General features: G+C 39.9%; 1 protein-coding gene across 2 annotated transcripts in view; it reads left to right on the forward strand.

Annotated features, from left to right (window-relative positions):
• Positions 1 to 18,507: 18,507 nt before the first annotated feature.
• The window catches only part of LOC124550174 (exocyst complex component 6B), a 174,152-nt gene continuing 166,113 nt past the window's right edge, over positions 18,508 to 26,546 (forward strand). The window contains exon 1 of one of the 2 annotated variants that reach the window (XM_047125294.1): positions 18,508 to 18,685. In XM_047125294.1, the coding sequence (XP_046981250.1) occupies positions 18,591 to 18,685 (95 nt within the window). In that variant the 5' untranslated portion in view covers positions 18,508 to 18,590. Of the gene's footprint in view, positions 18,686 to 18,771; positions 19,018 to 26,546 lie in introns of those variants that run through there. The other variant, XM_047125292.1, reaches the window with a different exon arrangement.

The following is a 26,546-nucleotide window of genomic DNA, read 5'->3' on the forward strand; positions in this document are numbered from 1 at the left end:
ACTCCCTCTTTGTATGTATGTGGCCACTCCTACGCCTTGGGTTGGCCAATCTTTACGGTAGCTAACATAGTTGAAAACTGTCGCTTTTATTCCCGGTTTAGGTGGGTTTCCCCCAGTTACCTCTTGATTAACAATGCCATCTGCATTAAAGACGCACATTGTCAGGCCTTGGATATTTGGTCTTCTTTCCATGATAGGGTTTTGTGACTACTGAGGAAGTCGCAGAGGGGAGCGACTGCTGGACTGTTGCCTGAAGGGCAACTAGGATCTGAGTGTTCTGGGCCTCCCTGAAGTCCTTCATCATTTCCATGACGAGGTTCATGGTCTGGACCATAATGCCTAAGTCGAGATATCGTCGGTCGCGGCTGATATCTCTGCTGGACTGCTCTCTGCTTCCCGCCGCCGGCCAATCACGCACCCGCGGAATCGCCTGATACGCCTGGAGCGGCCAGTGGTGCAGGGTTCGGTCCTGGCATCCTTCTCTATCTGCTCCGTCCATAGCCCTTGGTGGAATAGATCGTTCTTCTCTGATTTTCCTCATTGCAGGCTCCCAGGCTGTGCTGAGATGGTAGCCACTGTCGCGGTCTATTTAGGGTGTTGTGTAACCATATTTCTATAAACTCTTTGATTACTGAGTCCCAAAATCCGTTTGTACGGCATATTTTCATTGTGTCCTTGAAATCGAAGGTATGCTTCTCGTCAATACTATGTTCCTCCATAACAGATTTGTTGGTCTGACCCAATCGTACATGCCTGATGTGTTCATTGTGGCACTGTGAGATGCAACGTTGCGTCTGTCCTATATATTGCATCCCACATTCGCATCCAATCTTGTACACACCAGGTGCCGTCAGACCTAGTGGATCATTGGTTGAACCGAGAAGGTCTTTGATTTTTCCCGCTGCGTGGAAACTGGTCTCCACTTTATGTTTCTTGAGAATTCTCGCGATCTTGACCACTGGAGGACCCGCATATGGCAGGAATGCACAGCCCATTGCTTCATCTGCATCCAGTCTCTCTTCTCTCTTCTCGTGGTCGGTCTTCAGAGCTCTCGTTATTTGTGTCTCACTGTATCCATTTTTCTTGAAGGTGTCCTTGAGGTGTTGCAATTCTCCTGGAAAACTTGCCTTACGGCAGATGGACTTGGCCCTGTGCACTAAGGTGTTGAGTACAGAATTGCGTTGTGCAGGGTGGTGGCAGCTGTTGGGATTAATATAGAGATCCGTGTGTGTTTTCTTTCTGTACACTGCATGTCCCATCGCACTGTCCATGTCTCCCGGAACACACCTGGGACTGGACAGAAGGGAATACCTTTGCCAATGGCGAATGGTCCAAGAAGAAAGCCACCAAAAGACAGTGCAAGAAATTCCTTCGACTTCCAGAAGTGCGACAACAGAAAGAAAAACCATCTCTCAACATGGTGGTTATTAATCTAACAAACAAGGAACTGGATAAGGCAAAACAAGAAGTGCTGTCGAAGGGTCTAAACTTCGCCAAAGTTCCGAGGATCCTGCCAAAACGGGACATCGTAAGTGGGATACAGCAAGCCACAAGTAGACTACCTGAAGAAGCTGCAGAAGAAGTAAGAAGAGGCGTCTGCAAAGTACTAGACAAAGCAAAGATGCCGAAGAATAACATTTCGGCGGCAGAACACAACGCACTACAGGCACTCAGGGAGGACCAGGACACAGTGGTCTTGGCATCAGACAAGGGAAACGCGACGGTGCTGCTTAAATCAGAAGACTATTGGCAAAAAATCGACGCCCTCCTGCAGGAACGACTAGGGAAGGACTCACCACCACAGTGACTCGCAAGATCGTCGACCGTTGAGATGCTCAACAACTCGGGACTAGAGAAGAATATCATCAGGAAACTGTACCCGAGGGCACTGGCACTATCACGTTTCTATGGCCTTCCAAAGGTCCACAAGGAAGGCGTCCCATTATGACCTGTTTTGAACACTATTAACTCGCTGACATACAATATTGCTAAGCATTTGTCACAGATGCTAAAACCCTTGGTTGGTTATGGTCCACACCATGTGAAAAACTCAGCTGAATTTAAGTAGGTACTGCAGGGCATACGGCTGGAAAATGAAGACCTACTAATCAGCTTCGCTGTGATATCGTTATTCACATGAGTACCAACAGAAAACTCCCTGGCTTTACTTGAAGAACACTTTAAGGAGGATATCATGAAGCTCTTTCGCCATGTGCTAACCACCACCTATTTAAAATGTGGTGGGAAGTTCTACAAAGACATAGATTGTGTAGCTATGGGCTCAGCCCTAGCACCAGGCATAGCCAACCCATATATGAAACACTTTGAAAAGCTAGCACTGGACACCGCTAAACACATGCAAAAAACCTGCTACAGGTACATTGGCGATACTTTTGTAGTTTGAACACATGGCAGGGACAAAGTGCTAGAGTTCCATCAACACCTCAATGGTATACATGAAAATATCAAATTTACCATGGAGATAGAAGAGAACAGAAGCTTACCCTTTCTGGATATCTTGATTACAAGAAACATGGGACATGCAGTGTTCAGAAAGAAAACGCACGCCGACCTCTATCTTAATGCCAACAGCTTCCACCACTCAGAGCAATACAATTCTGTACTCAACAACATAGTGCACAGGGCCAGGTCCATCTGCCATAAGGCAAGTTTGCCAGGAGAATTCCAACATCACAAGGACACCTTCAAGAAAAATGTATACAGTGAGACACAAATAAGGCAAGCTCTCAAGACCGACCACAAAAAAAGAGAAGAGAGACTGGATGAAGATGAAGCAATGGGCTGTGCGTTCTTGCCATACGTGGGTCCTCCAACGGCCAAGATGGTGAGAATTCTCAAGAAACATAAACTGGAGACCAGCCCGCGACCGACGATATCTCGACATTCGCCTGAAGATGATGGAAACGCATTCCATCGAAACATTGCTATCTGACGACAACGCTACTCGGCTGACAACCCGTGAAGACTTCATATATAACTATCATTTTATTAATGGTCTCATATCATAACATGTGTTCTTTAATACCATATATCTTATAAATATCGAAGTCTGATATTTCCTTGTTCGGTGACCGTAGAAATTCTATTTGATGGGCCACAACACAAACTGCATTAAGAATATTTATGTCATTTTATGACTGAGACAACGTTTAGTTTAAATGTAGAGGGAGACCAAGATCTGAATGCAACAAACAGGAAGAAACAGTTGCATGTCCCAGTAGTTATGTAAACAGCAAGAGACCTGCATAGGATAGACTAGTGTGAGGAGCTGCATCAAACCAGTTATCAGACTCCAGACTACAAGATCATCAAGATTTGTTAATGTGCAAGATAATGTTAAGCAGACTGGAACACTAAGATCATGAACAGAAAGAATAATACTATCAAGTAAATATTTTATTGTTAATAAGGAAGCTATCTGTCTATGTTCTTTATTGTTTGTAAAATCACCTATGAATTTCGGAGATTGTCATACTCAGCCAAACTGATACAATTTTATATATATATTGCAAGATCATCACATGATTGAATAAGAAATAAGTAAATAAATAACAAATGAAGATTACATGAAGAACAAATCTATCACCTATAAGCACATAAAGATGTTACACAACCACAACAATGCTGTTTTGTTATCCTGAATCATACTTCGTTATAGACAGGCTGCTGTTGACCCCCACTTTCAACATACGTGGTTGACAGTGAAATGATCGTATAGTTGTCAAAAAGTTGTTCAAAGAAAGCATTTATTGGCAGAAATTTTAGTAATTTGAATTCGTACCATAATCCCCACAAAATCAGTCAATATCTGCTTGATGTTCTTCAGAAATTCGACATATACTATAGCTGCACTTGTGTCATAATGAAGCTTCTTTCCTTTAAGTTCAAGTGTGGCATTAGAAAGTTTCTGCTTCTGGATCATGATTGTTAGACAACTGATCACAATCACATGAAGTTTTATTGGGTTAACTAGACAGAATAGATTGCTTGTTACTATATACGTGCTAAGCTTCAACCTCAAATGCCATTCCTCACGCTTTCTCCACCTGAACGACACTTAATAAAGAATAACAATCACAATTATGGAACTTTTTACAACGACTTGAATGAACACCGCTTCCTTGCCAGAGATTCATGGGACAATATTAAGATAATGAGTATCTCGAAATCTACATTTGCATCAATTTAAACGTTTACCACAGAATGAGATGCCTTGCATGTTTTCAGTTATCACACACTTCCTCTAGTTGTTTCTTATTTAAAATCACAGTAATATGGAACTTCTAAGAATCCAAGTCAACTACTTATTTGTCAGTTCTTGTCACTATCTTGAGAACAGATAAACCTGTATAGTGACAATTGTTTCTGACAAGCTAGCAACAAGTTTGTGATCTGCAGAAATCATAATTACAAATTATAGTGATTGATAATAAATTGACAGGTTTGCAATCGAGTTAATAATTTCTTTTTGGCACACAGTATTCCCCCCCATGAACCATGGACCTTGCCGTTGGTGGGGAGGCTTGCGTGCCTCAGCGATACAGATGGCCGTACCGTAGGTGCAACCACAATGGAGGGGTATCTGTTGAGAGGCCAGACAAACATGTGGTTCCTGAAGAGGGGCAGCAGCCTTTTCAGTAGTTGCAGGGGCAACAGTCCGGATGATTGACTGATCTGGCCTTGTAACATTAACCAAAACGGCCTTGCTGTGCTGGTACTGCGAACGGCTGAAAGCAAGGGGAAACTACAGCCGTAATTTTTCCCGAGGACATGCAGCTTTACTGTATGATTAAATGATGATGGCGTCCTCTTGGGTAAAATATTCCGGAGGTAAAATAGTCTCCCATTCGGATCTCCGGGCGGGGCCTACTCAAGAGGACGTCGTTATCAGGAGAAAGAAAACTGGCATTCTACGGATCGAAGCGTGGAATGTCAGATCGCTTAATTGGGCAGGTAGGTTAGAAAATTTAAAAAGGGAAATGGATAGGTTAAAGTTAGATATAGTGGGAATTAGTGAAGTTCGGTGGCAGGAGGAACAAGACTTTTGGTCAGGTGATTACAGGGTTATAAATATAAAATCAAATAGGGGTAATGCAGGAATAGGTTTAATAATGAGTAAAAAAATAGGAGTGCGGGTTAGCTACTACAAACAGCATAGTGAACGCATTATTGTGGCCAAGATAGACACAAAGCCCATGCCTACTACAGTAGTACAAGTTTATATGCCAACTAGCTCTGCAGATGATGAAGAAATAGATGAAATGTATGACGAGATAAAAGAAATTATTCAGGTAGTGAAGAGAGATGAAAATTTAATAGTCATGGGTGACTGGAATTCGTCAGTAGGAAAAGGGAGAGAAGCAAAAATAGTAGGTGAATATGGATTGGGAGGAAGAAATGAAAGAGGAAGCCTCCTTGTAGAATTTTGCGTAGAGCATAACTTAATCATAGCTAACACTTGGTTCAAGAATCATGAAAGAAGGTTGTATACCTGGAAGAATCCTGGAGATACTAAAAGGTATCAGATAGATTACATAATGGTAAGACAGAGATTTAGGAACTAGGTTTTAAATTGTAAGACATTTCCAGGGGCAGATGTGGATTCTGACCACAATCTATTGGTTATGAACTGCAGATTGAAACTGAAGAAACTGCAAAAAGGCGGGAATTTAAGGAGATGGGACCTGGATAAACTGAAAGAACCAGAGGTTGTACAGAGTTTCAGGGAGAGCATAAGGGAACAATTGACAGGAATGGGGGAAAGAAATACAGTAGAAGAAGAATGGGTAGCTCTGAGGGATGAAGTAGTGAAGGCAGCAGAGGATCAAGTAGGTAAAAAGACGAGGGCTAATAGAAATCCTTGGGTAACAGAAGAAATATTGAATTTAATTGATGAAAGGAGAAAATATAAAAATGCAGTAAATGAAGCAGGCAAAAAGGAATACAAACGTCTCAAAAATGAGATCGACAGGAAGTGCAAAATGGCTAAGCAGGGATGGCTAGAGGACAAATGTAAGGATGTAGAGGCTTGTCTCACTAGGGGTAAGATAGATACTGCCTACAGGAAAATTAAAGAGACCTTTGGAGAGAAGAGAACCACTTGTATGAATATCAAGAGCTCAGATGGCAACCCAGTTCTAAGCAAAGAAGGGAAGGCAGAAAGGTGGAAGGAGTATATAGAGGGTTTATACAAGGGCGATGCACTTGAGGACAATATTATGGAAATGGAAGAGGATGTAGATGAAGATGAAATGGGAGATAAGATACTGCGTGAAGAGTTTGACAGAGCACCGAAAGACCTGAGTCGAAACAAGGCCCCAGGAGTAGACAACATTCCATTGGAACTACTGATGGCCTTGGGAGAGCCAGTCATGACAAAACTCTACCATCTGGTGAGCAAGATGTATGAGACAGGCGAAATACCCACAGACTTCAAGAAGAATATAATAATTCCAATCTCAAAGAAAGCAGGTGTTGACAGATGTGAAAATTACCGAACTATCAGTTTAATAAGTCACAGCTGCAAAATACTAACGCGAATTCTTTACAGACGAATGGAAAAACTGGTAGAAGCGGACCTCGGGGAAGATCAGTTCGGATTGTGTAGAAATGTTGGAACACGTGAGGCAATGCTGACCCTACGAGTTATCTTAGAAGAAAGATTAAAGAAAGGCAAACCTACGTTTCTAGCAGTTGTAGACTTAGAGGAAGCTTTTGACAATGTTGGCTGGAATACTCTCTTTCAAATTCTGAAGGTGGCAGGGGTAAGATACAGGGAGCGAAAGGCTATTTACAATTAGTACAGAAACCAGATGGCAGTTATATGAGTCGAGGGGCATGAAAGGGAAGCAGTGGTTGGGAAAGGAGTGAGACAGGGTTGTAGCCTCTCCCCGACGTTATTCAATCTGTATATTGAGCAAGCAGTAAAGGAAACAAAAGAAAAATTCAGAGTAGGTATTAAAATCCATGGAGAAGAAATAAAAACTTTGAGGTTTGCCGATGATATTGTAATTCTGTCAGAGACAGCAAAGGACTTGGAAGAGCAGTTGAACGGAATGGACAGTGTCTTGAAAGGAGGATATAAGATGAACATCAACAAAAGCAAAACGAGGATAATGGAATGTAGTCAAATTAAGTCGGGTGATGCTGAGGGGATTAGATTAGGAAATGAGACACTTAAAGTAGTAAAGGAGTTTTGCTATTTAGGGAGTAAAATAACTGATGATGGTCGAAGTAGAGAGGATATAAAATGTAGACTGGCAATGGCAAGGAAAGCGTTTCTGAAGAAGAGAAATTTGTTAACATCGAGTATAGATTTAAGTGTCAGGAAGTCGTTTCTGAAAGTATTTGTATGGAGTGTAGCCATGTATGGAAGTGAAACATGGACGATAACCAGTTTGGACAAGAAGAGAATAGAAGCTTTCGAAATGTGGTGCTACAGAAGAATGCTGAAGATAAGGTGGGTAGATCACGTAACTAATGAGGAGGTATTGAATAGGATTGGGGAGAAAAGAAGTTTGTGGCACAACTTGACTAGAAGAAGGGATCGGTTGGTAGGACAGGATTTGAGGCATCAAGGGATCACAAATTTAGCATTGGAGGGCAGCATGGAGGGTAAAAATCGTAGAGGGAGACCAAGAGATCAATACACTAAGCAGATTCAGAAGGATGTAGGTTGCAGTAGGTACTGGGAGATGAAGAAGCTTGCACAGGATAGAGTAGCATGGAGAGCTGCATCAAACCAGTCTCAGGACTGAAGACCACAACAACAACAACACAGTATTCCAACGACTGACCATACTGTTGTATTCAATTGTTCCAGGCAATGACTGTAAGTTGCACAGGAGAGCTTCTGTGAAGTTTGAAAGTTAGGAGACGAGATACTGGTGGAAGGAAACCTGTGAGGACAGGTTGTTAGTCGTGCTTGGGTAGCTCAGATGGCAGAGCACTTGCCTGCGAAAAGCAAACGTTCCAACTTCGATACCCGGTCCAGCACACAATTTCAGTCTGCCAGGATGTTTCATATTAGTGCACACTCTGCTGTAGAGTGAAAATTTCATTCTAGAATAATACAGTTTTGTTTGGATCCTGCTTCACTTATTCAGTGTCTGAAATCTACACATCAAATTTGTTTTTCTCATAACTTTTTTCAAGTTCTAGTTTGTGAAGCTTGGTGGTGTTTTTATATGCACCATCAGTCCTCTTTAGGACTACAAATTGCTAAATTAAGTGATGAAATACTAACGTGTGTGCACACTTTTTGACGAGCTAACCTTTCTTCAAATAGGAATCCTCCTAAATGTGACACATTTCACTAATGTTCAAGTTTCCATCTAAATACTGATTTTTGGACTCCCTTTTGCAATAGTGACACTCTACAGAAACAAAAGACAGTATGTGTTCTCCAGAATGAGATTTTTATTCTGCAGCGGAGTGTGCACTGATATGAAACTTCCTGGCAGATTAAAACTGTGTGCCGGTCCGAGTCTCAAATTCGGGACCTTTGCCTTTCGCGGGCAAGTGTTCTACTAACTGAGCTACCCAAGCACGACTCACGCCCCGTCCCCACAGCTTCAATTCTGCCAGTACCTCGTTTCCTACCTTCAAAACTTTACAGAAGCTCTCCTACAAACCTTGCAGAACTAGCACTCCTGAAAGAAAGGATATTGTGGGGACATGGCTTAGCCACAGCCTGGGGATGTTTACAGAATGAGATTTTCACTCTGCAGTGGAGTATGCGCTGATATGAAACTTCCTGGCAGATTAGAACTGTGCTTGGGTAGGTCAGTTGGCAGAGCACTTGCCCGCGAAAGGTAAAGGTCCCGAGTTCGAGACTCGGTCCGGCACACAGTTTTAATCTGCCAGGAAGTTTCATATCAGCCACACTCCGCTGCAGAATGAAAATCTCATTCTGGAAAAATGCCCCATGCTGTGGTGAAGCCATGTCTCTGCAATATCCTTTCTATCAGGAGTACTAGTTCTGCAAGGTTTGCAGGAGAACTTTTGTTAAATTTGGAAGGTAGGAGACGAGCTACTGGCAGAACTGAAGCTGTGGGGACGTGGCGTGAGTCGCGCTTGGGTAGCTCAGTTGGTAGAGCACTTGCCCGCAAAAGGCAAAGGTCCCGAGTTCGAGTCTCGGTCTGGCACACAGTTTTAATCTGTCAGGAAGTTTCAGTATGTGGTCTCTCGCTTACTTAAGAGCCTGCTCATGTACTTTCTTTCTATTTCCCTGTTTCCCCATTACTTCTTTCTCTATTGCAGTATCTTTTTTATTTTGGACCACAAAGTTGTCGTGTATCGATAGCTGATGCGTAGTTGAAAGAAACTTGCATTTACTAACTCTAATTCTTTTCTCTTCAATTTTAAAATGATAAAAATATTTCTTGAGCGATGAATACTAGTATGTTCTTTAACATACATTTATTTTGGTTCTACTATAGTAGTATGTTCGAATATAGATTCTCTTTGCTGTGTTATATCTGCTGTCTTCCAGGAAACAGAATGCAAGTTTCATCAGCTATATTTGTTGTGCATCTTATTCTACATTCGTCATTGCAGGGTGGTAATAGAGACCTATTAGTAATAGTTTTCCCCTTTTTGTTTACATACCGTTCACTAGAGCGCTCTTTTCTTGCACAGATGGCCTTTCCACGCTGTTTCATTTATCATGTGTTTGTCACAGTTTATCTCAAAAATGATAATAATAACAATATTATTATTGTTATTATTATTATTATTATGAACTAGGTGATTTTGAATGTAATTACCGTATAGCCAAAATATGAGAAAGAATACTACATGTTCTTAGTAAATACCTGTTTCTTCCTGTGAAGAGCTGTTTTTTTTCTTCCCTCACTGTATCAGCATCATCTATAACTGGAATGTTTTCAACATCAAAACAGTATCCTCCTCTGTTTTCAAATTCTCTATCCCTTCCATTTAACGATTTGTCATTAACAAAATCTGCATTGACATCAAGATCTGGAAATAAGTCAGTTGATTTGATTGTCTGCTCCAAAAATGGATTCATTACCTGACAGGAGCACAATATTGTTAATCTATTTTTCGCGAAATAAAAGCCAGCCCTTCTACATTGCATATTATAGTAATAGTAATAATGATGATAGTAGTAGTAGTAGTAGAAGAAGAAGAAGGAGAAGAAGTAGAAGAAGTAATCATATAATTATTTAATACTTGTATTGTATGTTAACCAGTGACCTAGAAACGATGGAGAGGCTCCGTCCCCGCCACAGCCCCAGTGGTCCACAACCCCACGACGACTACTGCAGTCCACTTCACCCCTCCTCTGTCCCACACCAAACCCAGGTTTATTGTGCAGTTCAGCCCCCGGTAGGCCCCCCGGGGATCGTCTCACACCAGATGAGTGTAACCCCTATGTTTGCATGGTAGAGTAATGGTGGTGTACGCATATGTGGAGAACTTGTTTGCACAGCAATCGCCGACATAGTGTAACTGAGGCGGAATAAGGGGAACCAGCCCACATTTGCTGAGGCAGATGGAAAACCGCCTAAAAACCATCCACAGACTGGCCGATTCACTGGACCTCGACACAAATCCGTCAGGCGGATTCTAGCCGGGGACCAGGTGTTCCTTCCTGCCCAGAAAGCAATGCGTTAGACCACACGGCCAACTGGGCAGGCCATATTTATTACTTACTTGCATTGTTTATAGGATGGAACTTCATTACCACTGCCATGACTGTTCTCATTAACATTCAAGGCATTTAACTGCAAGCTCACCATGCCCCTGCTTTTGCTTTACATGTTAATAAAACACCAAATTCACACACGACTGTAAGTTTGCAATATGATGCGAAGGCAGCAATGTGACAGATATGCAGCCAGTGTTACCAATAACAGCATTATCAAAAATGGTACACCAATAATAAACCACTCATTTTCCTAAAGAGAAAGAGTTACACCTCGAACTGCAACCTTTCTACTTAGTAGGTTGATTGCGGTTGTTAACGAAAAATTGTTACAAAGCAAAATGTAACATTTCCCAAAAGAAAATAAGGATTGAATAGAATTAATTTAAAAATGATATATGTGCTTTGTTGCCTATTTCTGACATTTTTAGATTCGTGACAGTTTCACATAGCAAATGGTTCAATTTAAGTAGTCAAACAATGGTAATGACTGAGCCGTCAAAATACTTGAAACTGTTTTATTCACCAAGATGTGGAAGTAACTAGTCCACGGCAGGGACGGGGTAGCGGTTGATGACACATACAGATGTCAACAGCACTGCAGGAAAACCAAGTGGTGCATATATACATGTCCACAACACCTGGAGAATGGCAGAGCAGAATGTGTATTCATGTTCACAACAGCGAGAGTGTAATTTACTACTTCCTTCATCCCTCTTGCACAATTTGTCTTCCAAGTTAGCATAATTCCCTCACTTACAGTACTACATGACTTCCATTATTGATGGTTTTAGCACAAATATCACTAACATCAAGTACAGTAGGTCATACTTCATTCCTAAACCAGAAGTCATATGTATCGCAACTGACTCGAGACACTTGACTATGATACAGTCGAGCTCTCTTAGAGCAACATCGGTTACAACAACTCGACTATAATGTCGTGATTTCTGTGGTTCAGCCATATTCCTTGTAAGAAACATCATTCTTATCCTTGCCTAATATGACAAATGTATATGCATGTAACGTCATTTTCAGCCTGTTAGCAACGAGATTTTCCAAGAATCAATGTACTATAGGTGGAAATCTGGTGTTGTAATTTGGAAACCTAGCATATTCTTCTCTCTGCCCTTCCATCAACAATAGGTGTAGTATGGTCTCCCCACCTTACTGTTACCCAAGCGCATTCATACTACAGTAATGATGACAATCATAGAACTCATCAACAGCGCATGTGATCTCAGCTTCCATAACAATTTGTTATTAACTGTATGCATTTAGAACAGGATGCCCAGTAAAAGAAAAGTTTGGACAACAGAAGAAAAAGTGAAAGTGACTAGTGAAATCGAAAATGGAACGATAAAGGTTGACATGTGTTGTCAATTTGGGCTTGTGAATTTCACAATCCAGATGATTTGGAAGAACAAGGGTAAAGTTGGTACTGCATTTGAACAAAATTGATCTAAAATTAAGTGGTTATAAATAACTGAATGGAGCGACGTGAATGAAGTGCTGCTTAAGTAGTTTAAGCAACAGGGAGAAGCATGAATGTACCCTTTAGTGGACCTCTCCTTATAGTGAAAGCAGAAGAAGTTGCCAAGAAATTAAAAAGTAAGGAATTTTTGTGCAGCGGAGGCTGGATCGAGAGATTCAAGCAACGTCATGGCATTATTTTTGGCAAAGTGAGGGGTAAAACCAACAGTGTAAATGCTGCAACAATCCAACAGTGGCTCACTACCATATGGCCTTAAATTCGTGAAGGATATGCAGACATCTTTAATGCAGACGAGACTGGCATTTTCTATAAATTGACCCCTGACAAAACTCTGAAATTCAAGGGCGAAAAATGTGTTGGTGAGAAGTTATCCAAAGAACAAATAATAGTTCTGGTTTGTGCAAGTGCAGATGGAACTGAGAAGAAAAAATTGCTTATGATGGGGGAATCAAAAAACTCTTTGTGTTTTAAGAATGTAAAGAATCTTCAGTGCACTGCAATGCTAATAAAAAGTGCGAAGTCTTTGAAGCTGATATAAGGAGTTAGAATCGGAAGTTTAGAAGTAAGAAGTGGAAGATATTAGTTCTTGTTGACAACAGTCCAGCCCACCCTTCATCCACTGATCTGGAGAATATTAAGCTTGTTTTTCTTCCTGTAAATACCATAAGTTTATTGCAGCCCTTGAATCAAGGAGTAATTGGGAATCTGAAATGCCACTGTGGTCAGCTGATATTACTGAAAATGGTACAATGCATTAGGAAAAAGTAGGATTACTCTATTACACTTACATGTGCAATCACATGGTCACATGCATTAGCAATCCTCGGAGCTGGGTCGCAGCCCAAACTTCAAGAACTATTTCCCTCATTTGGGAAAACAACTGAAGGAATAAATGCCGCCGAAATTGAAGACACCTTCTATGACACTGATGCTCTGCCGCTAACTGCATTTCTACCAGAAATCAACTGTAATATTCTCAATCAATGCGACTATGAAATGTATACAACAACAGATGATGACCTTGTTACAACTGAAGCTCAAACTGAAGACGAAATTGCAAATGTAGTGAAGAATCAGTGCCACAGTGACCATGAAATGAGGGAAGGAGGTGAAGAAGAAGAGGAAGAAGAAAAAATGAAATGCCTGTCCCTACTGTGAGTGACGCTTTAGAAGCCATTGGATTTGTGAACATGTTCTATGAAGCTAGGGGAGGGAGAAGTAAAATTGCAAATGAAATAATGAACATAGAACGTAATGTAGGAAGTGTGTGTTGGGCAAGTAAACAGTAGAGTAAAATGACTGATTACTTCATTCCTAAGTGAAGAAGTTTGATGAATACTCGACATACTGCTTTATGCAGGGTATTCATGTAAGCTTAAGAGTAAATAATGTATGTAAAATAAAACAATGCCAAATAAAATGTTTCTTCTCCATTTGCCACCACAATAGACTGAAAATACGAATTTCGGTTGCAATGACAATCGTTTATGACAACATAATTTTCCAGGTCCTTTGAATGTTGTTAAAGCCAGGTTTCAGTGTACATATCAATGGATCCCCACAATCTTGACTGTGCCTGCAATAAATTATAACTAAATTAAAACATTGTGGTACACACAGTTTTAGATTATAGATTAGATTAGATTAGTACTTGTTCCATAGATCATGAATACGACACTTTGTAATGATGTGGAATGTGTCAGGTTAATAAAAGCTGTCTATACAAGATATTACATTACACAAAATATTACATGACACTCAATTTTTTTTTTGGAGGTTGGAAAATTACCCCTTACTATATCCAAAAATTCATCTAATGAGTAGAAAGATTTGCTATTAAGAAATTCTTTTAATTTCCTTTTAAATGCTATATGGCTATCTGTCAGACTTTTGATGCTATTAGGTAAGTGAGCAAAGACTTTTGTGGCAGCATAATGTACCCCCTTCTGAGCCAAAGTTAGATTTAACCTTGAGTAGTGAAGATCATCCTTTCTCCTAGTGTTGTAGCCATGTACACTGCTATTACTTTTGAATTAGTTTGGATTGTTAATAACAAATTTCATAAGAGAATATATATATATTGTGACGCTACGGTGAAGATTTCTAGCTCTTTAAATAAGTGTCTGCAGGATGATCTTGGATGAACTCCAGCAATTATTATGATTACTCGCTTTTGTGCAATGAACACTCTTTTACTCAATGATGAGTTACCCCAGAATATGATGCCATACGAAAGCAGAGGATGAAAATAGGCGTGGTAAGCTAATTTACTCAGATGTACATCGCCAAAATTTGCAGTGACCCTAATAGCATAAGTAGCTGAACTCAACCGTTTCAGCAGATCTTCAGTGTGTTTTTTCCAGTTCAACCCCTCATCAATGTATACACCTAGAAATTTTGAATATTCTACCTTACCTACCGATTTCTGATCAAAGTCTATATTTATTAATGGGGTCATTCCATTTACTGTGTGGAACTGTATATACTGTGTTTTGTCAAAGTTTAATGAGAACCCATCTGCAGAGAACCACTTAATGATTTTCTGAAAAACATCATTTACAATTTCACCAGTTAATTCTTGTCTGTCAGGTGTGATAGCTATACTTGTGTCCTCGGCAAAAAGTACCAGCTTCGCATCTTCGTGAATATAGAATGGCAAGCCATTAATATATTTTAAGAACAGCAGAGGACCCAGGACCGAACCTTGTGGCACCCAATTCTTGATTATTCCCCAGTTTGAGAAATCACCGGTTTTTTGCATATTATGTGAGCTGTTTATTTCAACTTTCTGCACTCTTCCAGTTAGGTATGATTTAAACCATTTGAGCACTGTCCCAGTAATACCACAATAGTTAAGCTTATCTAGAAGTATTCCATGATTTACACAATCAAAAGCCTTTGATAGATCACAAAAAATCCCAACGGGTGACTTCCGGTTACTCAGAGCATTTAATATTTCATTAGTGAAAGTATATATAGCATTTTCCGTTCAAAAACCCTTCTGGAAACCAAACTGACATTTTGTTAAAACTTTATTTTTACAAAGATGTGAAGCTACTCTACAATACATTACTTTTTCAAGAATTTTGGATAAGGCAGTCAGAAGAGAGATTGGGTGGTAGTTGTTGACATCAGACGTATCCCCTTTTTATGCAGTGGTTTAACAACGGCATACTTCAGTCTATCTGGGAAAATACCCTGCTTCAGAGAGCTATTACATATGTGGCTAAGAATCCCATTTATTTCTTGGGAACCAGCTTTTATTATCCTGCTGGAAATGCCATGAATCTCATGTGAGCTTTTATTCTTGAAAGAGTTTATTATCTTCCTAATTTCAGATGGAGAGGTGGGTGGGATTTCAATTGTATCAAATGGTGTGGGTAAGACCTCTTCCATTAACTGCCTTGCTTCTTCTAATGAACATTTATCTCCTATTTTCTCTACAACATTTAAAAAATGATTATTCAAAATGTTTTCGACTTCTGACTTGTTGTTTATCAAGTTTCCATTCACTTTGATGGTGATGCCGTCATTCTGTACTCTTGGTTGTCCTGTCTCCCTTGTAATAATATTCCAAATTGTTTTGATTTTGTTATCAGAGGTATTAATCTCAGACATGATGCACGTGCTTCTGGACTTTTTAATAACCTTTCTTAATGTAGCACAGTAGTTTTTATAATATTTGGCTGTTTCTTGGTCATTACTCTTTCTTGTTGTTAGATACAGTTCCCTTTTGTGGTTACAAGATGATTTTATTCCTTTAGTAAGCCAAGGTTTTTTGCATAGTTTCTTACAATTAGATTTGATTACTTTCTTCGGGAAACAGCTTTCAAATTCTCTTACAAGTGTATCATGAAATAAGTTATATTTTAAATTAGCGTCAGGTTCCTTGTACACCTCATCCCAGTCTAACTGCTGAAGATTTTCTCTGACGTTTCTAATTGTTGAGTCATTAATTGAACGCACAACTTTGGAGGGTAATATTGAATTACTGAATGGAGCTATGTCATATACTGTAACTAGCTTAGCATCATGATCAGAAAGCTCATTCTCAACAGGACAAGAATTTGTGCTTTTAAACCTATCTTGGTCTATAAAAGTGTTATCTGTCAATGTGCTGCTGTCCTTTACTACCCGAGTAGGAAAATTAATGACAGATGTCAAATTGAAAGAACCGAGCAAGACTTCCAGGTCATTCTTCCTATTACACTCTTTCAATGAACCAACATTAAAGTCCCCACAAATAATAATTTGCTTTCCCCTATCTGACAGATAGCACAACAAGGCATCCAAGTTTTCCAGGAATAAATGAAAGTTTCCTGAAGCGGACCTATACACTGTTACAATTATAAAAGAGCCCTCCGTCAGTTTAAGTTGACAGGCACATGCTTTTATATGTGGCTCTAGACACAACTTTTTTGTATCTAAGCTTTCTATACAGTGATAACTTTTGACATATGTGGCAACTCCTCCTCCCACCTTATTCTCTCTACTCATACATGTAGCTAGTTTATAACCGCTGATATTTACCTTTTCCATATCAGACACAATGTGATGCTCAGACAGGCATAGTATATCTATTACATTGTTAGATTCAATGTCATCTAAACAAACCAGGAGCTCATCCACTATATTCTTCAATCCCGGAATATTTTGGTGAAAAATGGTAACATTATTTTTTACTTTCCTTTTCTGAGAATCCACTTTTTTCTTTAATCCACCAATATTTTTGTTAAATATGGTAACATTATTATTTACTTTCCTGTTGGGAGAATTTTCTGAGTTTTGGACCTCTTTAGCACCTGCCTGCCTGAACTTCTCATTGGACACTGATATTAACCTAAAAAAGAGGTACATCCATGAGTACCAGTGTCCCCCCTTATAGATTTCGCCAACAACCCTGCCAGTTTACCCTTCCCTGTAGGCCATGCCATGTGAAATCCCCCTTATCAATAGCCTCGACAGGAACCAATCCAATGTCTGACAGAGTGGCTGCCCTACGCAACTGATCTAACTCCATATTTACCCTCCTGACAGAGCGGTTCAACTGGGGCTGATCATGCCACACGAAAGCAGGCACCAGCCCAACATTGGTATGGGTCGTTGCTGAGGCTATTTTCACCATGTCACACTCAGTGCTGTAGCCATGATCCCTATCAATACTGTTTCCCACTCCACCAACTACCATCACATGATCCTGCTTTGTGAATCCCTTGCACAAGGAACCTATATCCTCTACCACCTGGCTAAGACTTGCACTTGGCTTGAAAAAGTTTGTGACCTGGTACCTGTCACCTAATTTTTCTTGCAAAATCTGGCCCATACCTCTTCCATGGCTGCTACCTAGCAACAGAACTTTCCTCTTACTTTCTACTTTTTTTGAAACAGTTAGTTTCCTAGTGAAATTCTGTTGCATCTTAAACTACACCTACTTCTACTGGAGCCTCTTCCTTACTTAACTGTGGTAGCAAGGCAAATCTATTGGTTGTGCCAATTGGGAAACTGTCAGACACTGTCCTCTTTCTGTGGCCCTGTTCCCAGCTACCACTTCCCACCGCTGTTTGCCCTCCTCCCCCCCCTTAACCTCTTCAGTTCCTCCCTCGCTCTGTCCAAAACAGCCTGAAGGGTTCTAATTTTCTCCTCCTGTTCAACTATAATCCTATCTCTTGAGAAAACCCTGCAAGAGAATGGAAGAGTCTCGTTTGCTTCCCCAATTCCCACGCTGCTACAATTTCCCCAATGATACCACCTGTCACAACAGCTGCACAAAACCCCTGAACTAACTTTCCTACTGCAGCTCACACACTTAGTATCCATAGTAGTTTGGAAATTAGTTAAAAGAGATTTACTAAGTGATAACAATAATATATTAAATACAGATGCAAAAGGGCACCAAATATGTGTTGGAAACTAATATGTAAGTATATCTTCTCCTTATATTCATATGAAACGTATGTTATATTTTAGCAGAATGTGAAGATCATCTGCCTTATATTTTAGAGACCAGGTATTTAAATGCGGAAATAAAATTCTGTTTCCATTACAAGTAGGGAGATGTACAGCATCTTGAGGCGAAGTTTAGGTGCATGGAGTTGTTTACTTTGCTCTGAGACATAGATTTGATTAAATAGTTGGTTTACATTGTGGTGATTATAGGTCTTTTATGTTACAAATACAGCAGTAGCAAACTGGCATGAGTAATAAAATTTATAGGTAAATAAAGTTAACCGAAAAACTACTTATCTCTGAAAATCTTTGTCACGAGGTTTGAATAGGAAAATTTCTTCTTACTCTTTGGTAGCGTCTGCGTTCTAGTGGAATATCTTCCACTGACAGATAAGTTGTTTCTGCTGGCGTAGCCTGTTGTCATACAATGTTTACATTTGTAGGGAATTGTCATTAGAAATGGATACAAATAATCAGGATAGCAGTTCACAACGAATTGAACTTTTTCTCCAGGAAATTGAGGGCACTGATGAATACTGGGGATCAACATTTAGGTAAATTGTGTTTGTGTTTCTGTGGTAGGGGTTATACAGTATAAGGTTTATAAACGCTATGTCATGAAGCAAGGTGCTAATTGTTTAGAGAGCTGATTTTCACGTCACTGTAAATCAGTTAGACACCGTCTCTCTACTTCGTCTGTATTTCAAGGAAGGCGAAGAAACGTATCGCGTACCTTCGTTCTTTATCAACAGTCTACAGGTATTTCAGATGTCATGGATCCGTTAGCACGCATATCTCACACCAGCGTCGATATGCAGCCGAAACACGAGCATCTCTTGTATGAATTGGAAACAACGGATACTAGTAGTGTGGGACTGGTAATAAGGTAATGTTTGGAAAAGAAATTTAATTGTGAAACACTGGACCAGTGGATAAAATTTATTTAGAAACAGCTTGCAGTGCATGAGCTTCATTGATACCCTGCCATTTCGGGTATGTGTTAAATGCACGAAGTGAATGACATTTTTCTGCTTCTTTTGAGATACTGGATCTACTCCATAGGACAGTCAGTATATGTTGTTAGTAACGCCACGTAGTGATGACATATTTTGATCGTAAGTAGTGGATACGTGTGTAGTAATTAGTTAGTTCATAGAATTTCGAAGGATAGTTTGTAAATAAATTGTTGAAAAATATTGTATTATAGCCTTCTAGGTAGCAAAATTTCGTAGGTTTGCTGTATTATATTTGTCATACAGAGGAATGTAATGTAATGTTTGGTGGACTTACTTCATCAGCATATTTATAGAAACAGTTGGTGATTATGCCTAGTACACTGCACTTCCTTCCTTACATGAAATGTCTTGTGTTAAATACCAAGTGTTGCAGTAGTGCCAGTGTACCAAGTAAGATGCACAGTTGATTTGCGTTCTTTAGGATGGCAAGTGAAATCCCCATCTGGCCTTCCAGATATAGATTTTCCATGGTCTTTCTAAACCTCTGAGGCAAATGCCGGGATTTTTCAAGTGAAACAGACATTGTCAAATTCTTTCCTCATCATTACCCAATCTAAGCTTAATCCTTGTGTCTGCTAACCTCATTTATTGGAAGTTAAACCTGCATCTTCTTTTGTTGTTACATGTAAGCCTACCTTTGTATTCTATTGTAAATAGGTATAATTCCAAAGATGTTTTAGGTATAAATATTTTTAGGGCTGTTCATGATTCTGAAAAGTGGGAGACATTGTGTGTCTTCAGAGCAAATTCCTGATGGCGAGAACAGTTTTGCTGTTAAAAATATCCTGCCATTTTTGTGGATTCATGTCAAATGATAACTGGAAACATAATGTAGAAGTTTTGTACCTGATATGGACAGTGAAATGGCGTGGCAGTTAAGGCACCGACCTAGTAGAGAAGTCCAGTCCCTGTAAGGCAAGCCAGATTCACACAGTTGTTTTAAGTCACTTAAGGTGGGTGCTGCAGTGAGTCCTTTGAAAATTAAATCGTTAGTTTCCTCCCTTATTTTTGTGCAGTGTAAGGCTGTGCTCCATGCCTAATGATCATTTTTGTTGACAGGTATAGGATTCTGCCTGCCCCCTCGCCCCGCCCCATGTACCCTGTCTCTTCCACACCTCTGTTACTCTTCTTGCTCTCTCCTGCTATAATGTCGTACTGTACAGTAGAGTAGAAAGAAGAACTCTCTAATACAGTCGTCTACTATTGGTGAAACTATATGATTAAAATTGAAACGTCTCAGTTTTTGTTTGTATTTCAGCAGCACTCTCCAGCTTGAGACTGAATGCAGGCATATGTTTGTACGTTAAGATTTTTCTTACTTTACGCACATGTAAAATGCTGCAGGGTTTACTGCCTCAAAAATGTTTTGCACCAACTTGCTCTCATAATTTACCAGCTAAACTATCTTGTTTGATAATGCATGGAAACCATAGTTCTGTAAGCATACTGTTTTTTTTCTCAATGACCTATGGGATTATGTGGTGTATAATACCTTGCTTTACTCTGAACTCTGTGTGTCATTATTGTAGGCTGCTAGATTGTCATTCTGAGGAACTTTGAACCTGCTGATACCACTCATCATGAGGCTGTGCTTTTTTTTTTTTTTTTTTTTTTTTTTTTTTTTTTTTTTTTTTTTTTTTTTTTTAATTGAATTATTCCAATTTTAACGAGTGTTATAATGGATCATACTTGGATTATACTTCCGAATCATTTAGTTCTGTTTTCACCTTATCTAAAATATGGTATTACACATTCAGCTACTCCAGCCACCAACGGATATTAAACATGCAGTCATAAACATGTAATATTAGCAATTTCAAGTGCAGAAGTAATGATGAAAAGAACCAAGTGAAATGCACTAAAACTATTTCCAAGTGTGGACCGATGACCTTTGTAGTCTGGTCCCTTCAACCCCCACAAACCAACCAACCTATTGCCACGTGTTGAGTAAATACATAATGTCTGTGTAATTGAACCATGTGACTACAGTAACATTAACTTACTGAAAAGGTATCCTCTTGGACATCTGTGACTCTCTTATGGCTTTCATATCTACATCCATACTCTGCATATCATTGTGAAGTGATTGGCAGAAAGTACTTCATATTGTACCTGTTATTAGGATGTCTTCCTATTCCATTCATATATGGTATGCAGGAAAATGGTTGCATAAATGCCTCTCTATGCACTGTAATTAGTCTGAACTTGGCTTTGCAATCACTATGGGAGGAACACACAGGGAATTGTAGTGTATTCCAAGATTCCTCACACAAAGGAGGGTCTTGAAACTTGTTAGTATGTTTTCACAGAATAATTTGCCTCTATCTTCAAGCACTGGCTAGTTATTTTGGCATCTTCACAATATTCTCCTGTTTGATGACATACCTATGAGCATTCATTCTGCCCTTCTTTGAATATGTTCAGTATCCACTGTTGGTCTTATTTGGTCTGAAGTTGATGACTCTCCATCCAAGATAACATGCTACATCACCCTATGAAGAAATCCTCAATCCAGTCACAAATTTTGCTTATTAATAACCATAACTTCAAGAGGACGTCATTATCAGGAGAAAGAAAACTGGCGTTCTACGGATCGGAGCGTGGAATGTCAGATCCCTTAATCGGGCAGATAGGTTAGAAAATTTAAAATCAGAAATGGATGGGTTGAAGTTAGATATAGTGGGAATTAGTGAAGTTAGGTGGCAGGAGGAACAAAACTTTTGGTCAGGTGAATACAGGGTTATAAATACAAAATCAAATAGGGGTAATGCAGGAGTAGGTTTAATAATGAATAAAAAATAGGAGTGCCGGTAAGCTACTACAAACAGCATAGTGAACACATTATTGTGGCCAAGATAGACACAAAGCCCACGCCTACTACAGTAGTACAAGTTTATATGCCAACTAGCTTTGCAGATGATGGAGAAATTGATGAAATGTATGAAGAGAGAAAAGAAATTATTCAGGTAGTGAAGGGAGACGAAAATTTAATAGTCATGGGTGACTGGAATTCGACAGTAGGAAAAGGAAGAGAAGGAAATGTAGTAGGTGAATATGGGTTGGGGCTAAGAAATGCAAGAGGATGCCACCTGGTAGAATTTTGCACAGAGCACAACACTTGGTTCAAGAATCATGAAAGAAGGTTGTATATATGGCAGAACCCTGGAGATACTAGAAGGTTTCAGATAGATTATATAATGGTAAGACAGAGATTTAGGAACCAGATTTTAAATTGTAAGACATTTCCAGGGGCAGATGTGGACTCTTGACCACAATCTATTGGTTATAAACTGTAGATTAAAACTGAATAAACTGCAAAAAGGTGGGAATTTGAGGAGATGGGACCTGGATAAACTGAAAGAACCAGAGGTTGTACAGAGTTTCAGAATTTAATTGATGAAAGGAGAAGGTACAAAAATGCAGTAAGTGAAGCAGGCAAAAAGGAATACAGACGTCTCAAAAATGAGATCGACAGGAAGTGCAAAATGGCTAAGCAGGGATGGCTCAAGGACAAATGTAAGGGTGTAGAGGCTTATCTCACGAGGGGTAAGATAGATACTGCCTACAGAAAAATTAAAGAGAACTTTGGAGAAAAGAGAACCACTTGCATGAATATCAAGAGCTCAGATGGAAACCCAGTTCTAAGCAAAGAAGGGAAAGCAGAAAGGTGGAAGGAGTATATAGAGGATCTATACAGGGGTGATGTTCTTGAGGACAATATTATGGAAATGGAGGAGGAGGTAGATGAAGATGAAATGGGAGATACGATACTGCGTGAAGAGTTTGACAGAGCACTGAAAGACCTAAGTCGAATCAAGGCCCCGGGAGTAGACAGCATTCCATTAGAACTACTGACAGCCTTGGGAGAGCCAGTCATGACAAAACTCTACCATCTGGTGAGCAACATGTATGAGATGGGGGAATTCCCTCAGACTTCAAGAAGAATATAATAATTCCAATCCCAAAGAAAGCAGGTGTTGACAGATATGAAGTTTACCGAACTATCAGTTTAATAAGTCACAGCTGCAAAATACTAATGCGAATTCTTTGCAGACAAATGGAAAAACTGGTAGAAGCCGACCTTGGGGAAGATCAGTTTGGATTGTGTAGAAATGTTGGAACACGTGAGGCAATGCTGACCCTACGAGTTATCTTAGAAGAAAGATTAAAGAAAGGCAAACCTACGTTTCTAGCAGTTGTAGACTTAGAGGAAGCTTTTGACAATGTTGGCTGGAATACTCTCTTTCAAATTCTGAAGGTGGCAGGGGTAAGATACAGGGAGCGAAAGGCTATTTACAATTAGTACAGAAAGCAGATGGCAGTTATAAGAGTTGAGGGACATGAAAGGGAATCAGTGGTTGGGAAGGGAGTGAGACAGGGTTGTAGTCTCTCCCCGATGCTATTCAATCTGTATATTGAGCAACCAGTAAAGGAAACAAAAGAAAAGCTCGGAGTAGGTATTAAAATCCACGGAGAAGAAATAAAAACTTTGAGGTTTGCTGATGACATTGTAATTCTGTCAGAGACAGCAAAGGACTTGGAAGAGCAGTTGAATGGAATGGACAGAGTCTTGAAAGGAGAGTATAAGATGAACATCAACAAAAGCAAAACAAGGATAATGGAATGTACTCAAATTAAGTCGGGTGATGCTGAGGGAATTAGACTAGGAAATGAGACACTTAAAGTAGTAAAGGAGTTTTGCTATTTGGGGGGCAAAATAACTGATGATGGTTGAAGTAGAGAGGATATAAAATGTAGACTGGCAATGGCAAGGAAAGCGTTTCTGAAGAAGAGAAATTTGTTAACGTTGAGTACAGATTTAAGTGTCAGGAAGTCGTTTCTGAAAATATTTGTATGGGGTGTAGCCATGTATGGAAGTGAAACATGGATGATAAATAGTTTAGACAAGAAGAGAATAGAAGCTTTTGAAACGTGGTGCTTCAGAAGAATGCTGAAGATAAGATGGGTAGATCACATAACTAATGAGGAGGTATTGAATAGAATTGGGGAGGAGAGGAGTTTGTGGCACAACTTGACTAGAAGAAGGGATCGGTTGGTAGGACATGTTCTGAGGCATCAAGGGATCAACAATTTAGTACTGGAGGGCAGCGTGGAGGGTAAAAATCGTAGAGGGAGACCAAGAGATGAATACACTAAGCAGATTCAGAAGGATGTAGGTTGCAGTAGGTACCAGGAGATGAAGCAGCTTGCACAGGATAGAGTAGCATGGAGAGCTGCATCAAACCAGTCTCAGGACTGAAGACCACAACAACAACAATAACCATATGTGTAGTACTGAGTCAAATACTTTTCCAAAGTCAAGAAATAATGCATCTGCCAGATAGCCTTGATCTGTGGGTTTCCGGATGTCATGCGAGTTGGGTTTCGCGTTACCAATGTTCTCAGAATCCTTGTTGAGTGACATGGAGGAGGTCATTCTATGTGAGATACATCATAACATGTGACTTCATAATATATTCTAAGACTGGGCAACAGATGACTGTCAGAGGTATAGGATGGCAATTTTGTGGATCACTTCTGCTACCCTTCTTGTAAATGGTGTGACTTGTACTTTCTCCCACAGTTCCAGGAATCTTTAGTCTATTACCATTAAAAGACAGATGAAGTCGGTTCCAAGTTCTGTATAGAATCTGATAGGACTCCATTGAGCCCTGAAGCATTGTTCAGTAATTTCAGTAACTTTAGCTCTTTCTTAATGGCACTCACAGTAATGTCTTGCCATTCTTTTTGCAGTGGTGCAAGAGTCAAACTATGACATTTCTCCTGAATTGTCCTTTGTATAGGAACATTCAAAAACTGAGGTCAGAATTTCTGATTTTACTCTGCTATCCTCAGTGTCAGTACTTGTGTGTTAGGGCATTAATTTTGGTGCTGCTGGCTACCATTACCGACGACCATAATTTCTTTGGGTTATGTGAGAAGTGTTTTGTTAAGATTCTGCTGTGAAGGCATTATGCATAGCCCTCTTGACAGGCAAAACCATTTCATTTAGCATTTTCTATTATAATCATACTCTGTGGTTTACATCTATTGTGTTGTAGTCACTGCTTCTTTATAAGTTTCTTTACAGAGACTGTATGCTTTGAGGGTTCTGTCCATCATGAACTGTTATACTAGGGTCCATATGTATCCAGCAAGCCTGCTTGGTCAACTGTTGTTAAGACCAGCCAAAGCTCCTGTACATGCTCCATCCCACTACATTTTTCAAGTGCCCCATTGAGATATGATTTAGTTTACTGAAAATATAAAACTTTGTGCTTGTCATAGTTTCTCTTTGTATTTTCATAACAGTAGTTGCTTCATGCCAGTTTCAGCATGGACATCACCGAAGATCTGTTGTAGATAATTTTCAGGAAAAGCAATAGCATTGTATTGCAGGATGTCTTGTCATGCCCATCTGTAATTATTCCCGTATATTAGAAAAAGGTCCCGAGTTTGAGTCTCGGTCCGGCACACAGTTTTAATCTGCCAGGAAGTTTCGTACCAGTGCATACTCCACTGCAGAGTGAAAATCTCATTCTGGAAACATCCCTCAGGCTGTGGCTAAGCCATTTCTCTGCAGTACCCTTTCTTTCAGGAGTGCTAGTTCTGCAAGGTTCGCAGGAGAGCTTCTGTAAAGTTTGGAAAGTGGGAGACGAGGTACTGGCAGAAGTGAAGCTGTGAGGACTGCCTTGGTGAATTTGAGTTCCGTGCCTACTGTAACAAATGTTCCATCTCAATTCTGCACTGAACTATCTTTTTGATGTTCACTTAGATTTGCCTGAAGAAGCTCACTACTATCACTTTTGGCTTTTAAACAGCTTTGTGTCCCTAACATTATGTGAGTTCGGCTGTTTTTAGGAGCACTTCAAACTCTGGCACCCCTGTGAATGCTTCAGCAATTGATCACTAGGATTTTGATAGGCTCATTGTTGGAGGCATCATTTATATTTTGGACTCTTGTACATCTCTCGTTTTCTGGGCTGGAAATGAATCTAAAACAAAACCTAATGTGAACCCCACTCACAGTCAGTTAGGTTGATAGCAGCCTCTGACAGGTATTGCACACCTAACGCCTTTAAGGTGACCCTACAGTTATCATCAGTTAGGTGCAAGGCCCGGAAGTTGCAGTCTAGCTGGCACAGAACCTTCAAAGCCTGTAGTTCAAACCTTCCACTCAACTTAGAACCAAGGGCCACAGTCAAATGAAGGGAGGACACTGCTATTGTGAACTTCACTGAAACTTTGCAAGCAATGCTTGTCTTCTCAACTTTTTCTGTCAGTCACTAGAATGATCCAAGTGTTATCTCAGAGTCAACAGGTGTCATTTGTTTCAATATCTGCCACAGTCACCATTTGGTTGGTACTTATAACTCGATGGCTACGAGAACAGCCTCTT

Source organism: Schistocerca americana, chromosome 1 (genome assembly GCF_021461395.2).
Source record: "Schistocerca americana isolate TAMUIC-IGC-003095 chromosome 1, iqSchAmer2.1, whole genome shotgun sequence".
Lineage (NCBI taxonomy): Eukaryota > Metazoa > Arthropoda > Insecta > Orthoptera > Acrididae > Schistocerca > Schistocerca americana.